General features: G+C 34.6%; 1 protein-coding gene across 1 annotated transcript in view; it reads right to left on the reverse strand.

The window, feature by feature from the left end:
- Gtf2f2 (general transcription factor IIF subunit 2) overlaps positions 1–15,575 on the reverse strand; it is a 162,742-nt gene that overhangs the window by 124,960 nt on the left and 22,207 nt on the right. The window contains exons 2-4 of the mRNA XM_046454102.2: positions 14,857–14,930; positions 2,684–2,702; positions 1,421–1,565 (exon numbers count right to left, since the gene is read on the reverse strand). Coding sequence (XP_046310058.1) covers positions 1,421–1,565; positions 2,684–2,702; positions 14,857–14,930 — 238 coding nt within the window. The remainder of the gene's footprint in view (positions 1–1,420; positions 1,566–2,683; positions 2,703–14,856; positions 14,931–15,575) is intronic.

A 15,575-nucleotide genomic window follows, 5' to 3' on the forward strand; every position in this document is an offset into this window, starting at 1 on the left:
TCAAAAGGACTACAACTCTAAAGGATTTAAAAGATGAAAACTGAAGATTAATTTTGAGGATAATACATATTAGCTTCCTAAATCATGATCTTTTGTATAAGCACCAGCAATATATCATGCTTTGGAAAAATCAGTCACTTAATAAGACAAAAAAAAAATAACCTTTTTTTACACCTTTTTCTTTTTCTACAAAAGAACTTCAAGTTTGCCTACCTCAAACTTTTATCAAGACTCAGCCTCCTTATTACCATTTTGGTGCCATGCCTCTACTATACCAGGGACAATCACAAAAGAAGAGAACCTCACAAGTTCAACAAGTCTTATTAAATCCCATCAATCAAAAGACAAATTTTAAGCTCCCCTGGAGGTACTATACTATGCCCTGAACAATACAGTATACAAAAAGTAGTTCTAAAATGGCTCAATCTTCTCCAGGTAAAATATGTGTGTTGAAGATATTTTATTTTAACATTTTTTGGTGAAACGAATTCTTTTTCTTTGACCACATGATCTTTTTGTTTTATGCAGCTACTGGTAAAATTCAAGGTAACACAAAAACTTTTGAGGATATTCCTTCTGTAAAACAAGGATGTTCTTAGCATACTATAATTCTTACAGCTTTCTTTGTGATACCTGAGATAAAAATCACAGATTTTTTTTTCCTTTTACATAACCAATAAGTTTGAATTAGGGGTAGGAGAAAATTAGTTCCATTAAATTGAGATGGGATGCTGCTTCAGTAGTAATGTTATGAATTCACTGAAGAATTAAAAAAAAAAAAGAAAGAAACAACGAAAATAGTATCAAGCTAAACACACACAACAAAAATTTCCCTCTATTTAATCCACAACTAAAACAATTGCTCCCAACTGATGCAACTCTTTAAAATACCTCACCACTGTCACACACAATTTAAAAACTAAACATAGAACTTCTTGGAAGACATCAACAATTAAAAGTTAATCTTTTATGTAATAAAAAGACCTTCTTAGTATACAAAGCATAAAAGTACAAAAATTCAGACCAAAATATTCCCTAATATTAACCAAGATTTTTGAAGTATAACTTATACTTGCTGAATGTAAATTTAGCAAAGGTGACCCTATCTTGGCAAACTCAAAAAGTTGTTTCTTTAACATCTTAGAAGGTAGTTTGATGCAACACATTCCTCCATCTACTTTGTGTTGTGTGTTCATATCTCAAATGGAAATTAAACCCTTTTCAAGTAATGGCCAAAATTTCATTAATCACAAGAAAATATAGAACAAAGAACCGCATGACATGAGAAACAGAGCTGACAGAAAGATAGGCGGAATAGCATTGGTAATGACCTTAAAAAAGCAATCAGGAGTATATGTTGAAACAGAAAATCTATATAACTTGTACAGGAATCACATTAGATAATTCCATTCCCACTCACCTGATGAACTCTCAGTAAATACTGTTAAGGTCTGTCCTCCAACACTTTGCAAGACAAATGGATGTTCTCTAGGAGCACTGACTGAAGCTGGTTTTCCACCAATATCATGAATATTTGCAAGATCCTCATTCAAAGTAAATGACACCTAATAGACACATTAACCAGAACGTATTACAATAGACATTTATATTCAAAGTACTTTACAAAAGTTTTGATTATAAATCAAATACTTTTTTTAAAATGTCTTTTTCTAGTCATTTTATTAAACATTTTTTTAAACTCATCAAAAAAATCTCTAATACTTAGTCATAAAAGAGAATCTATTCCCAGGTGTCAGAATGATGGGGCTCATCTATCATTGCAAAGAAAGACAACTTCTAAATATTCTATGGTCTGTAACTGAAGAACCTTTTTCAAAATAGGAATAAAATTACTTTTTCCTAAGATCTCTGAGGTCCGATTATATCTTAATGCCTTTATATCCTTAAGAACTAGCAAAGGACCTGACACAAAAAAGAAAACAATATTTGCTGAATGATTATTTCAAGAATACTAAGAAATCAAAGGTACTTGAAAGGGGAAAAATATGAGCTGTTTACTCTGAAAAGCTTAAACATTCTCATCAACAGTGGTTATATTCTTTTTCAATCTTAATGACCACTGCATGAGTACACAGTACTGCTTTATTTCTGAATATTTTAACAAAACAACTAAATATTTACAAGGGTAACTCAATAACAGGGTTTAGAATTAAAAGAGAGTAGGTGTACTTTCCAAATTATTTTATTATATGTGAGATCCTCTCAAAAGAGCATCAAATTTTGCATTAAAGAGATTTATAAACAATATTGGTCTCCCAATAGCATAAGGGAATCATGAAATATATATTAAATATCTTCTACTGTACCATAGGTACTGTACATGAACTAAACCCAAGGGGTCAAAAATCTAAAGCCCTCAAAAATCTGAGTCAAATGCCTTTGCTATATTGAAGTAATGCTAAAACATTACTGAGTCGTATTCAGTTTAATAGTACTGAGAAAGGGATATTTAAGTCAAACAAGAAAAACGTTGACAACAAACAACTGGAGGAGTCCATTCATTCACACAAGGGTAGCATTTCTAACTTTATATGTTCCTGGTCACCAGCATTCATTTGATTTGATGTGGAGGTTTTTCACAAAGCTAACAGCACCCTCTCTTTACTAATGAAGAGTAAAATACTTCCATGCTTTAAATTTTTTTTCATATAATTAATCTTACCTCAGTCCTTCCTTGATTCCTAAAAGAAAAGAAAAAAATATTTTAAATTATTTAGATTTCATATTGTTTTCAAATATGAGTTAAGAGCTAAAAGAAATAATGCTACTTAATATTTACGTAAAATATTACATTTATAAAGACTAATGTTTACCCTTGGCTTCCCCCAACTATTTATAATCCTATAGGAAAAAACAAAGTTACATTGATCCTACATGATTATTTTAGATATTATGAACTTATATCACATAACACTATTATTACCTGTCCTAATTACATTTTGTCCTAATAAAGATCCTATGATTCTTATCTTTATTTCTGAACATTTTCAGTTTCAGCAGCATGTGAATGTATATTTAATACCTGATCTAAATAGTATTTCATCAAATTTTACTATTTACTTCGTCTATGTGAAAAGGTTTCACTTAACTAAAGTCTTAATGATCAAAAGTTATTAAATTTAACCATATATTAAAATCATAAGAAATTTTCTCCATTGTAAAAAAATATGGCTATTATAAACACTTTTTTACTACAAACAAACCAAAAAAATGTTTTGAAATAGCCATAATTTCACTGCTAACATCTTAATACAGGTAAAAATCCTTCTACACTATTTCACACATATTTGAATTACCCATTTAAATTTTTTTACAAATATGGAATTAATGTGCATCCTATATAAATAACATAACTTTTTTAAAAATATGTATTTATATGTATTTACTTACTACATGCAAAGTACTGAGGGGAAGGTCTCTGCCCCTGACAGCAAAATACATAAATTTTAATGTTCCCTTAAGAGAGCTATGCTGTATGTGCTAGGATCCGATGGGAGAATACAATTTCTTCCATTTTAAGACTTAAGGGATGGCTCAACAAAGAGGCAGATCTGAGCTGATCCTTGAAACACTAAGACTGCAATAATGGAGATGGGAAAATACTGTTTCAGAAGTGAATAGCTCAGCCAAGTCACAGAAAGATCTCATCACAAATAAGTAATCAGATTTGGCTGGTAAAGAGGCAATATAAAGAATGGTGGGTCTGGGGGAATAACTCAGTGTTGTAGCACATTGTTTCCCCCATGCACGAGAGCCTGGGTTCAATCTCCAACACACACATACACAAAAAGAAAAAATGAGAGGCATAGTGAGAGATGAACGGAAGTTAAATCATGGAATATCTTAAATATCATAGTCCAAAGCATGAACTTAATTCTTTGGGCAATGAAGATCCACAGACACTGTTCAAACAAATGAATAAAGGTCAAAAATACTCCAGAAAACTTGCACCAGAAAACGTGTAGGATAGACTAAAGGTGACTAGAGATATGAAGACCAGTTTCTCCACTCAACTTAATTCCAATCTGCCTTTATTCAGTCGCTTAATCATTCATTCTGTCATTACAAGTCTACTATACAATCCTCTAGGCATTGTTGTAGGAGCCTGGTATAGTATGACTATAGGACCTTGTCCTCAGTAAGTTCCAGTATAATAAAAATAGTCAGGTCCAATCCATAAACAACTACAAATAAGGCAATTCATATCTTGTCAAAATGATAAAGCATTATGGCAGAAGTAAAACACACTGTCAAGGAAATGCAGACTAGAAAGCCAAGAAAAGATGAATCTGAGTGCAGGGTGAGATCAACACCATGGGAGCATTCCAGGCTACAGGAACAGCCCACAAGGGCAAGTAAACATCCGAAATGACAAAGTAACACATTCTTTCTGGCACCAGAATGGAAGGCTGGGTTCAAGCAGTCAAGTCTTTTAGACCAGACTAAGCAGTCCAGTTTCTTATACAGATTTATTTAGTATAGGTTTCTCAGTCTTTCACTGCATATTAAAAGGCAGTGTTCATCTTCTCTTAGTTGAGAAAGTATCTAGAATAGAGATGAGAAGATACTAAGAGTTGACATAAAAATGTGAATTCCAGCTTCTCTTACAAGACTGCAAGATTTGACAACCGGCCCCCAATTCCACTTGACAACAATCCTCTAGACATGTGTTTGAGAAAGGCACTAAATCCACCAGTCTCTTCCCTGTCACTCCTGAACTTGGCTTCTAGAGGCATTTAATTTAGTTGCCTTTAAAACAGAAATGCTGTGTACAAAGCAAAGGCAAAGTTGCAAAATGTGCTCTCAAAATGTTTACTGAATATGGAGGCAAATACAAAAATCTACATTAAAAGGAATGAAGGCTTGAATCAGGTAGCTATAAAATGCAAGAAACTTCATGATGGGTCATTAAACTTTTAGAACAGCTTACAAAACTGACAGAAGAGAAAATGACTGGAAGTGGGCAGCAAAGGAAAAAAGATGAATTAAAGATCATGTTGACATTTCCAATCTGGATAACTAGAAAATCATCCAGATGCAATTAGGGAACACAGGAGGGGAGAATAACTTCATTTTCACATATGTAATTATAGCCTAGCTGGAATGATAAAGACATTGATGAGCTCTGGATGAGTTAAATTTCTAGGGAAAGTTAATCCTTTAAGACTTAAAACTTATTTGAAAAGGAAGATACATATCCCCTTGCTCGCATGCATACATGTACAAAATTACACACAATCTTTTGTTGTTCTACATTACAAATATAATACACCCTGTGCACCATGGCCTGTGGTCTAACTGACAAACATCAACTATTATAACATTTCCCCTTTTGCTATTCTTAGTTCATCTGTCAACACTCAACAGCTACTTCTTTGGATTCCAGTCTCATACCTCTTTCTTTTTAAAAAATTATAAATAGTCATGTCTTTCTTTTTTCTTACACTTTTAAGCACTTCTTGGATCTAACACCAATGGAGTCATGAGTTTTTTTTTTTTACTATCACTGATAATAAAGCATCATCCCTTCTCAGTTAAGAAAACCAACCAAAGTTGAGAATGTAGCTCAGTGGTACAGAACTTGCCTACTAGGTGTGAGGCCCTGGGGTTTCATCCTCAGTACCACCAAAAATAAATAAATAAATAAGAAAGAAAGAAAGAAAAAGAAAACCAACCATACATCAAGTTTTCAATTTGCTTAAGGATTTTTGTTGTTTGTTTTGTTTTTAATCCTTATTAATACCTCTGCTTCCAATTTAGGTAAAAAACCATGAGGTGAAATCAAGCAAGTATCTGCAGAGAAGGTTGGGCAATAGTCACAGCGTAAGCTGGGTAAAGAGGATGTCCCTGGATTGAGGAAACAGCCTGAGGCAAGGTACCAAAACCAAGATGGATAAGGAGTGGCTCTTCTGAGCCTAATAAGTAGGAGATGGAATGGAAGCCTGAGTGAGTGAAGCGGTCAGCAAAGATGGGAGCCAAATCAGGGAGCTACAGCCCAAGCAGAGTGAGAAGGGTATTCAAGGGCATCCCACATGCGGTGGGACAGGCAGGGACTACACAAATAAGAACAGAAGCCTAATAAACAAGTAAATATATTAAAGATAACTAGAACCAGGGTTTTCACTTTTAGAAAAGAAAGACAAACAAGAAAAGGGAAAAAAAAACTGGAACATATCCTATAGTGTTGGACAGGAACCAGATAACGGTATGAGGTCATGATTTTCAATATATGTAGATATATAGATGTAAAGGGGTGTGTTTTTGTGTGTGTGTGTGTGTGTGTGTGAGCGTGCGCGCGGGTATATACATGAATGTTGCTCACAGAGAGGCCTGAGAACACAATGAACACCTGGGATATCCAGATCTTGTTTTCTAAATCATTCTCTTCTAAAAGGAACTGGGGCTTCTTATAGAAATGGCTGATCCAGAGACCAAACCAGTAAAATATGAGTCTAAAACATCTTTCTATGTCAAAAAGTAAGAAGTATTCAAAGAATAATGAGGACATGCCAAAAGGTCACAAGACTTATACTACTAAGGCAAGAAGATCTCAAGTTCAAAGCCAGCCTGGGCAACTTCACAAGACTCTGTCTCAAAATAAAAAATAAGAATGGCTGGGGATAGAATAAGAAGGGGATAAGAATGGCTCAGAGGTAGAGCACTTGACTAGTATGTGCAAGACTCTGGGTTCAATTCCCAGTACCGTAAAAAATTTAAATTAAATTAAAAATAGAAATAAAGGGACATGGAAGCCATCTAGAAGAAGTTTCCACTGGCTAAATTTTGGACAATATGAACATCAGAATAAATGAAATGGCAAATTGTGACCCACTGAATAAAATCAGAATCCATGAGTTCATACTAAAATAAATGGATAAGTTTGAAAATTTTGTAATATTTATAGTACCACCCCACAGAATATGCAATGATTACAAAGATGAAAAGAATAAATAAATTTACAGTGAAGCATAGCATGATCAAAGTTAACACCGCCAGTAATGGGAAAAAATGAAAACATGCAAACTTTGCTAGAATACAAGAACCCAGATTCACCTTTGTTTTTGTTTTGTTTTGTTTTTTAAAAAGAGAGAGAGAGAGAATTTTAATATTTATTTATTAGTTTTCGGCGGACACAACATCTTTGTATGTGGTGCTGAGGATCGAACCCGGGCCGCAAGTATGCCAGGTGAGCGCGCTACCGCTTGAGCCACATCCCCAGCCCTCACCTTTGTTATAATCCTGCCAAGGACACATAACTCAAATCTAATCACAAAAATACATAAGAGAAGCTGAAATTTTATAAAATAACTGCCTTGTAAACGACAACTGCATTGACACCTATAAATTGAAAAGTCAAGGAAAAACTTCAGAATGTTGTAGATTGAGTGAAGCAAAGTGCAAACACATAGCAACAGAATGCAACCTCATTCTACCCTGGATCTTTTTGTTATCAAACAATATTAAGACAATTGGAAAACCTTGATTGAAGTCTAAGGATTAAGTAGTAGTACTTTTTTATGTTAATTTACTGATTTGAAGAGGTAAATTGTGATTACATGGGAGAACATCATTGGAGGAAATACATATTAAAATACTAGAGGGTGGCAGGGAATGAGGTCAGTACCTTATTCTAAAATGATCCAGCAAAAAAGACCTTTAAAATATTCCTCGAACATTTCTATAGCTTGAGACTATTTTAAAATAAAAGCTTTGAAGTAAGTTTAAAATGTGTCATTTATTTAAATAACCACTTACTAAGGAATATAAGGATATTGCTAATTTTTCTCTATAACAAATAATACTGCAATTAACATCACTACTTATCAATCTCCACATTACCAACTTATTGCTTCTGAGGGATAAACTCCCAGAAATCAATGGGATTACTTAGTCACAGGCATGAACATTTTATTTTTAATTTTTCTAGCCTTCTCATTTTCCTCACCCTATTCTGCTGGGTATGTTTATCTGTCTCCCTCTAGAATGGCAGCACCAAGAACTAAACATAATGCTTGAGGTTTAGCTGTCAGAGAAAACAATGGGATTAATACTCTGTTTTGAGTAGCAATATTATATATTGCATGTGTGTTTTATATATTATAAACATATACCTCTGTTTTCAGACTGCCTTTTAAAAAAAATTGTACCAATTTAAATGCCTATCAACAGTATAACACTTTTAAATTTATTAAATTTATCAATAAAAATTACATCTCATTGAATTTTTGTTTGTAGACTTTCTATTATTGGTAGGCCCCTATATGACATGGAATAATAAATGTGTTTAGATATAAAACTACAAATGATGTTTCTCTGGGAGAAGTCTTATTTGTGTAGGGTATGATTCATGATTGTCAAAAAAATATAACATAAATCAAACATTTAGAAAACAGAACTATTCTGAGATGATGTAGAAAAAAGCTGGTTTTAAAATTAAAGCTAAAGCAAAACTATAAGCTAATTAAAATGTGGTACATGTCAAAACGCCCAAAGGTATAAAAATAACCCAAGTACGTTTTAGGAACATCACATAGATTGCTTTACACAAATGGCCTAAATGTTACCAACTGTTAAAATAGGCTGTTACTCTTATCCTATTCACAATTGGACTCTCCTTTTTTCAGGTGTTAAGTCAGAACCAAATTTGGGAGGTGCAACACTCCCAGCTGCACTCCCATTCTTCTCTTGCCTCTGCCTCTCCCAGTCTCTCCACCCTGAAGCCCTCTCTCTGCTGGAATGACCCACCATACCTCATAGGTCTTCCCAGCTTCTGGCCTACACTGCACAGCATGCTGCTGCTTAGCTTTGGGAGAGTTGGTGGCAGGAAGTGTCCAGAGTTACATCACATTAGACACAAGCAATGCCTCCTATCTGGATTGTGTGGTATGACAGTAGGTGAACACTACTGAGAACTGTACATACTTTCAATCTACAACGTAGTAATACTTGCTCCTTTTAACAGATGAGGAAAGAGAAAAGGTAATCAACTTTTCCACAACACACAGCTAATCAGTGACAAATCAGAACTAAACCTCGGGCCTGACTCCCTGGTCCATATTCCTAACCAGTATGCCACAGTATGTTTGGTGCCTTTCCAAACACCTCAGTTGTTTTCACTTTTTATCCCAAATTACTTTTTTTTTTAAATCAAATGGGGTATAATTTCTCATTTTTCTGATTGTACAGGTTAAAGAATCACATTGGTCATACAGTCACTTATATACATACAGCAATAATAATGTCTATTTTATTCTGCTGCCCTTCCTATCCCCACTTCCCCTCCCATCACATCTCTCTACCCAATCTAATGTGACACACTTCTTTTTTTTTTTCCCTCACAACATCATACATGTATTCTATATAATGATGAGGGTCTCCTTCCTCTTCCATGCAATTCCCCTTCTCCCTCCTTTTCTCTCCCACCTCTCTTCCCTATTTAGCGGTAATCTTCTTCTCATGCTCTTCCTCCCTATCCCATTTTAGTCACCCCACCCCCCTTATATCAGAGAAGACATTTGGCATTTGTTTTTTAGGGATTGGCTAATTTCACTTAGCATAATCTGCTCTAATGCCATCCATTTACCTGCAAATGCCACGATCCTGTTATTTTTTAGTGCTGAGTAATATTCCATTGTGTATAAATGCCACATTTTTGTAATCCATTCATCTATTGAAGGGCATCTAGGTTGGTTCCACAGTCTAGCTATTGTGAATTATGCTGCTATAAACACTGATGTGGCTACGTCCTTGTAGTACGCTCTTTTTACGTCTTTTGGGTATAGTCCGAGAAGGGGAATAGCTGGGTCAAATGGTGGTTCCATTCCCAGCTTTCCCAGGAATCTCCATACTGATTTCCAAATTGGCTGCACCAATTTGCAGTCCCACCAGCAATGTATGAGTGTACCTTTTTCCCCTGCATCCTCGCCAGCACCAAATTACTTTTTTTAAGCCACAGGTAACCCCATAAACTGGTTAGTTTTCTTCTCAAGAATCAATAGTTGATTACACATCTTTTAGTCTTAAAAACATGTGAAGACAGTTTCCTTGGTTTGTCCTAAATCTTCTCTTAACAGTCCTAGTATCTTCAAACGTTCCACATTCCTCATTAGACACTGACTAAAATAGTTTTCTCATCATCCCTAGTTTCAGTTCACTGAATGAACTGATTTGCCTATGACTCTCTTCAAGAGCAGCATAAAGAACTAAACATAATGTTTACACTGTGAGCTAACCAGCAGAGAAGAGAGTGGGACTATCATCCCACTTCATTCTAAACAACAAACATCTATTAATGGATTCTTTTGCTTACAGCCACATAAATTTGATGACTCATATTATGCTTGAAATAACTAAGATTCTGATAACCTAGTCACACGTACTGCTAAGCCATTCCTTCACTCATCCTACATTGTTTAATAGCAAATCTTGTAATTCACTAAGAATAACAAAAACTAAATTATGAATGTAAACAAGACAGCTTGGAGAATACAGCCAGGAGACCTAGTAGGGAACAAGCTGTTTTCAAGCATTTCCACAGCAATCTTGAGGTACTATTACTATAAATCTGTATAAATACGGATAAATATATTAATATATAAAATATATATATAAATTTATAGTAAATAGTATTATTTACTGTATTATTTACTGCTGTATTAGGCGACTAGATCTTTTGTCTACATATAAAACACATAGATACATGCACACGTTCACAATCTGCTCCTTTTCTGTCCCCTACACTTGTATAAAAACTCCTAAATAAAACAATTCCCTTTTAAGAAAATCTGGTAAGTATACTTTTTGATTCAACTGTATTGATTAAAGTGATATAAATTTGGGAGATTTCAAACCACTTTAACTGAGGATTTTATTTTCAAAAGAATTCAGAAACTAAAATGGGAAAAACAAGAAAGAGAGGCATTGACAAGGGATCCTAAGGAAGACATAAGGGAAAATGAAATAGAATAAACCAAAGTCTTAGAGCTAAATATGAGTCAATGACAAAGAGAAAAAAAGCCAAGTTCTGTGCTATGATCAAAAGTTAGCAAAATGGAGCTTAAAGGGGTTTGAGAAATATTTAGCTATGGAATAAATAAAGATGTTTTAAAACTCTGTCCATATGCTAAGCATCCAAAATAATCTATATGTAATCTGGAAGTTTACATACCAAACTGTCACCACCTCTAAGGACTGTGAATGGGAAAAACAGGTGCCTTTCTCTTTTGTACAAAGGTAATTTTTAAAAAAAAAAAAATTTAAAATATGTACTACTTATGCCATAAAACACACACACAATATTTCTATGGGACTTTGGTTGAACTCCTACAGGAATCAACTATACTACCACATAAAACTGGCAAACTGGCCAGGTAATGGATGGAAGAAAACAAAGAAACACACACACGATCTGTTAATATTTTGGGTAACCATACAATTTACAAAACCAGAAAACCAGTACACTATGGAAAAAGAACAAGAGACCAATTAGTAATTGCATTAGAGAAACATATAAATCGGTAGTATTCCAGGCATTATATGTTAAATGCAATCATTTAAACCATCTATCTTAAACTAAGGAGAAAAAGAGCTTGAAATTTTCTACTAAGCCAGGATTGTCAAGAAAAAATGCAGAACATACTCATTATTGCTTATTTAGCATGTCATCTTTAAGATCTTACTTTAGTGATAAAAGTAATATTTGGGGCTTGCATGGCTTTACTTGAACCTTGGTTCCTTTTACTCTTTTCCCATAAGTCTCCCCTTCCCACACTAAAAGAAAGATTTTACATTCCTCAAACACATATTTTCTTTATACAGAGATTTACAGAAATGTAATGGTAGGAGAAGGAGAACATCTGAGTTTAACCAACTCAAAGCACTTAAGCTGTTTCACTTGTCTTATAAACTCTCTCCCATGGGTGGAGAAGACATTGTTATTCATATTTTACAAGGCAAAAAGATAAGGCTAGAGAGATAAGGCCCCAAACCAATCAACTATCCACAAATACTTGGGATGAGAAGCCAGGTCTTGAGCTCCAGTGAAGTCAGGACATAACATCCTGGAGTTAAGTGGCTAAGGCCCTTCTCCTTTAGCCTGCCTTTCTTTGGTGACATACATTTCTGAGATTTTGGCGGTAGCTCCGATTCCGCTACCGGTAAAATCTAATATAAAAAATTCCAAAGTCTTTTAACAGAAAAGTAGATAATTATCTGCATTACAAAGAATTCCACTTCCAGAAAAAAAAAATAAATAAATCACTACAGATTTCAATTAAAAGTATACAGTGTTTCCTTTTACAGTAAAGGTATGACTGAGGCTAGCTAGGGTAAAGTACATACCTAGCATGAACCAGGCCCTGGGTTCAATCCCCAGCACCACAGAAAAGATAAATGAATAAAAGTATGACAACTACAGAAAATGTAATTTATCTACAACCTTCCAAGAATACATTCATTTTATAAAGTTAAATACAAATAACTACATCCATATTATCTCACTGGATTTATATAAAAGTCCTACAAAACAGGCAACTTTAAGGATAAGAAATAAAAATTCAGAAAAGATTCAGTAACCTGGACAAAGCTTCACTGATAGTAACTAATCAAGCAGAAACTAGAACCAAATGGAATTATCTTACCAATCAGAATTCAAGTCTGTTTCCACTTAAATGTATAGTTTTCATTTACTGATTCAATAACAATTTACCAAATATATACTGTATTAAGCACTGTTCTTGAATGCTGGAGATACAGTAATCATCAAGACAAAAAATATGACTTTATAGTGCTTATACATTAGTAGGAGAAATGGACAATACACAAAACAAATATACAATATGCCAGACTGGCACAGTAGAAGGTGAATAAATTATAAACTACTAAGGACAAACAGTAGTAAGAAAGGTAGAAAATACAGGGTGCTATTTTGTATATGGTGGTCAGAAAAGGTTTTGATGAGCTGTTATTTGACCAGAGACCTAAAAAAGAAGTATGAGAGCCAGCCGCGGAGATATCTAGAGGAAGACTGTTCCAAAGAGATGGAACAGATGAAGTACAATTACTAAGTGTTCTGGTTTTGGTATTGGGCATTTAAGCAAGGGGCATTTGACCACTGAGCTCCATCCCCAGCCCTTTTTATTTTCAGACTGGGTCTCACTTAGTTGCTTAGGGCCTCCCTAAGTTGCTAAGACTGATCTTGAACTTAGAATCCTCCTGTCTCAGCCTCTCATTGCAATTACTAAGTTTGAGATGCATCTGAGACATGTGAAAAGGAACATCAAGGAAGCTACCAGGATTATGAGTGTGGAATTCAGGTGTAGAGCAAAGCTTGAGCTATTTACAGCTAGGAAATCAGATAAGAACACCTTGAAAGCAAGTGAAGAGAGAAGAAAACAACCAAGGACATTTAAATTAGAAGACTGACCTAAGAAGTAGTTAAAAACAGAGACTTAGGGTTAGGGTTGTAGTTCAGTGGTAGGGCACTTGCCTAGCACATGTGGGGCACCTGATTCCATCTTCAGCTCCACGTAAAAATAAATAAATAAAAGTACTTGATGAACCCAGTCTAATTTCATCTTAAGATTGAGAGTCATCTCATCACAAAGTCATGAAAAGTTCTTTTTTACTATAAACAGTACTGTGTCCCTCTACACCTAAAAATAAAAACAGTCAACAAGGGAAAGGTCAAGAGAGTGCCATTTCAGATGTGAAGTTAAAAAAAAAAAAAAATTCCAGGAAAGACGTGATCAGTCATAACAAGTTCTGTAGAAGGTCAATTAAGAAGACTGCTATTTGACGATAGGATTTAGGAATTTGGATACGGCACACTCTGTTTTAAAAAAAAAAAAAGGAACACAAATTCTTTACAACAAATTCTTTGACATGGGACTCTATTACACCACCCTTGAGTTTGGGCTTAGATTTGTGAGTTGCTTTGCTAATAGAACTCCAGCAAACATACACAAGATCAGGTTTGCAAAGTGCTTGTACACTGGGGCTTCCCTCTTTTTGGCTACTTGGAACTCTTTTTCCATTATGAGAATAAATATGCTGGAGATGAAACGAATGGTCATTGCCCCAGCTGTTATCACATCACAAGACACTAAGGATGTCATTTTAACCAAGAAAGCCAGCCAGGTCAGCCCAACTAAAACCAATCCACAGAATTAAAGACAAATAAGATGGTTTTAATTCTAAACCACCAGGTTTGGGGGTTGATTGTTACAAAGCAAACACTAATTGATAAAGGAGAGGATATTGTTAATAGGTAAGAGCTATTTCAATCGAGTAGTAGGCATGGAAAGCTGACTAGAGTTTTGATTAAAATGAATGGATAGAAAGAAAGGAATATGAGACCTTAGGATTACATCAGCTCAGCTTTTGAGGCTTCTCTGTTACACTGTTTACTAGAAGTTCCCTACTTACTTTCAAAGTGCCTAGAAACAGGAATAGTAGAACAGTGGCAAAGTCCTTTTACTGAAAAGCTTTCTTTGGTGCTTCCAGTTATACCCAACCCAGGCACACCTCCACACAAAACATACAGAGGATAGAGGAGTAGGGGAACTATATACTCCACTGTTTCATTGATCTCACATTTTACCAATAAATTGCACCCTATAGTCACACCACCAGTCACTGAAGAGTGCATGTACACAGACAAGAATTTCTCTTTACAAGGCACATAACCATCTCTTTTGACAAGCCTTAGTGTGCTCATTCTTTTCATCTTCCAAGTAAATTCTCTATCTGACCAAGAACTATAATCATATACAAAACATCTGTAAAATTTTTTTAAAAACAACTTTTTAAAATGTTAGTAATATGTAAATAACTTACTTGGCAATCCGCAGTTTCCCAACTTCACCTCTTCCAGGGGCTTTAGCCCATTGCTGTGACAAATATTTAGGAACCTAAAATGAAGTGAAACATTTTACAGGTGATGAGAATGGGGTACTCCAGGATTTATAACTTATCTAGAGTTAAATAATTAGTAAATGATAGAGCCAGGATTCGGATCTAGGCAGCAAAGCTCCAGGATCTGCATTCTTCACCCAATACATTATATTGTGTCTATAACTGTACTCATGCAATTAGAAGGAACTTAATTTTAATAAAGAAAAATGAAATAAAATGCTGAATGTCTATTATATACCTAACCTTGAATCTTTTAAGAAGTAGTATGGACTACATTACATACCTTTAAAGTTATCCTATTATGAAGAGTAAAAAAGATACTATATGTAAAGTTTAAAGTACAATGCCTTATGCGACGCAAGTAGTCAATGAATGTTATGTGTCATTATTTCTCACAATAATCTTAGAATGATAACATGAACATGAATGCATAATTGAGCCAGAGGCAGATGCCAAAACTGGGGGGGAGGGGGGAATCTATGTGGTAATATTTCATTTAAAAAAATGAAATTTAAAAAGGAAAAGAAAAAAACGCTTGACTATTAAATAAATTGCAGTACCTTGAGTATAGTAAAAATTCAAAAACAGAAGGGTAAAAAGAAGAGCCTGATTGTATTTGTTCAATTATGTATGCATTCTTT

Source organism: Marmota monax, unplaced genomic scaffold, assembly GCF_021218885.2.
Source record: "Marmota monax isolate L192 unplaced genomic scaffold, Marmota_monax_Labrador192_F-V1.1 WCK01_AAM20220418_F8-fsc00011, whole genome shotgun sequence".
Taxonomy (NCBI): Eukaryota; Metazoa; Chordata; class Mammalia; order Rodentia; family Sciuridae; genus Marmota; species Marmota monax.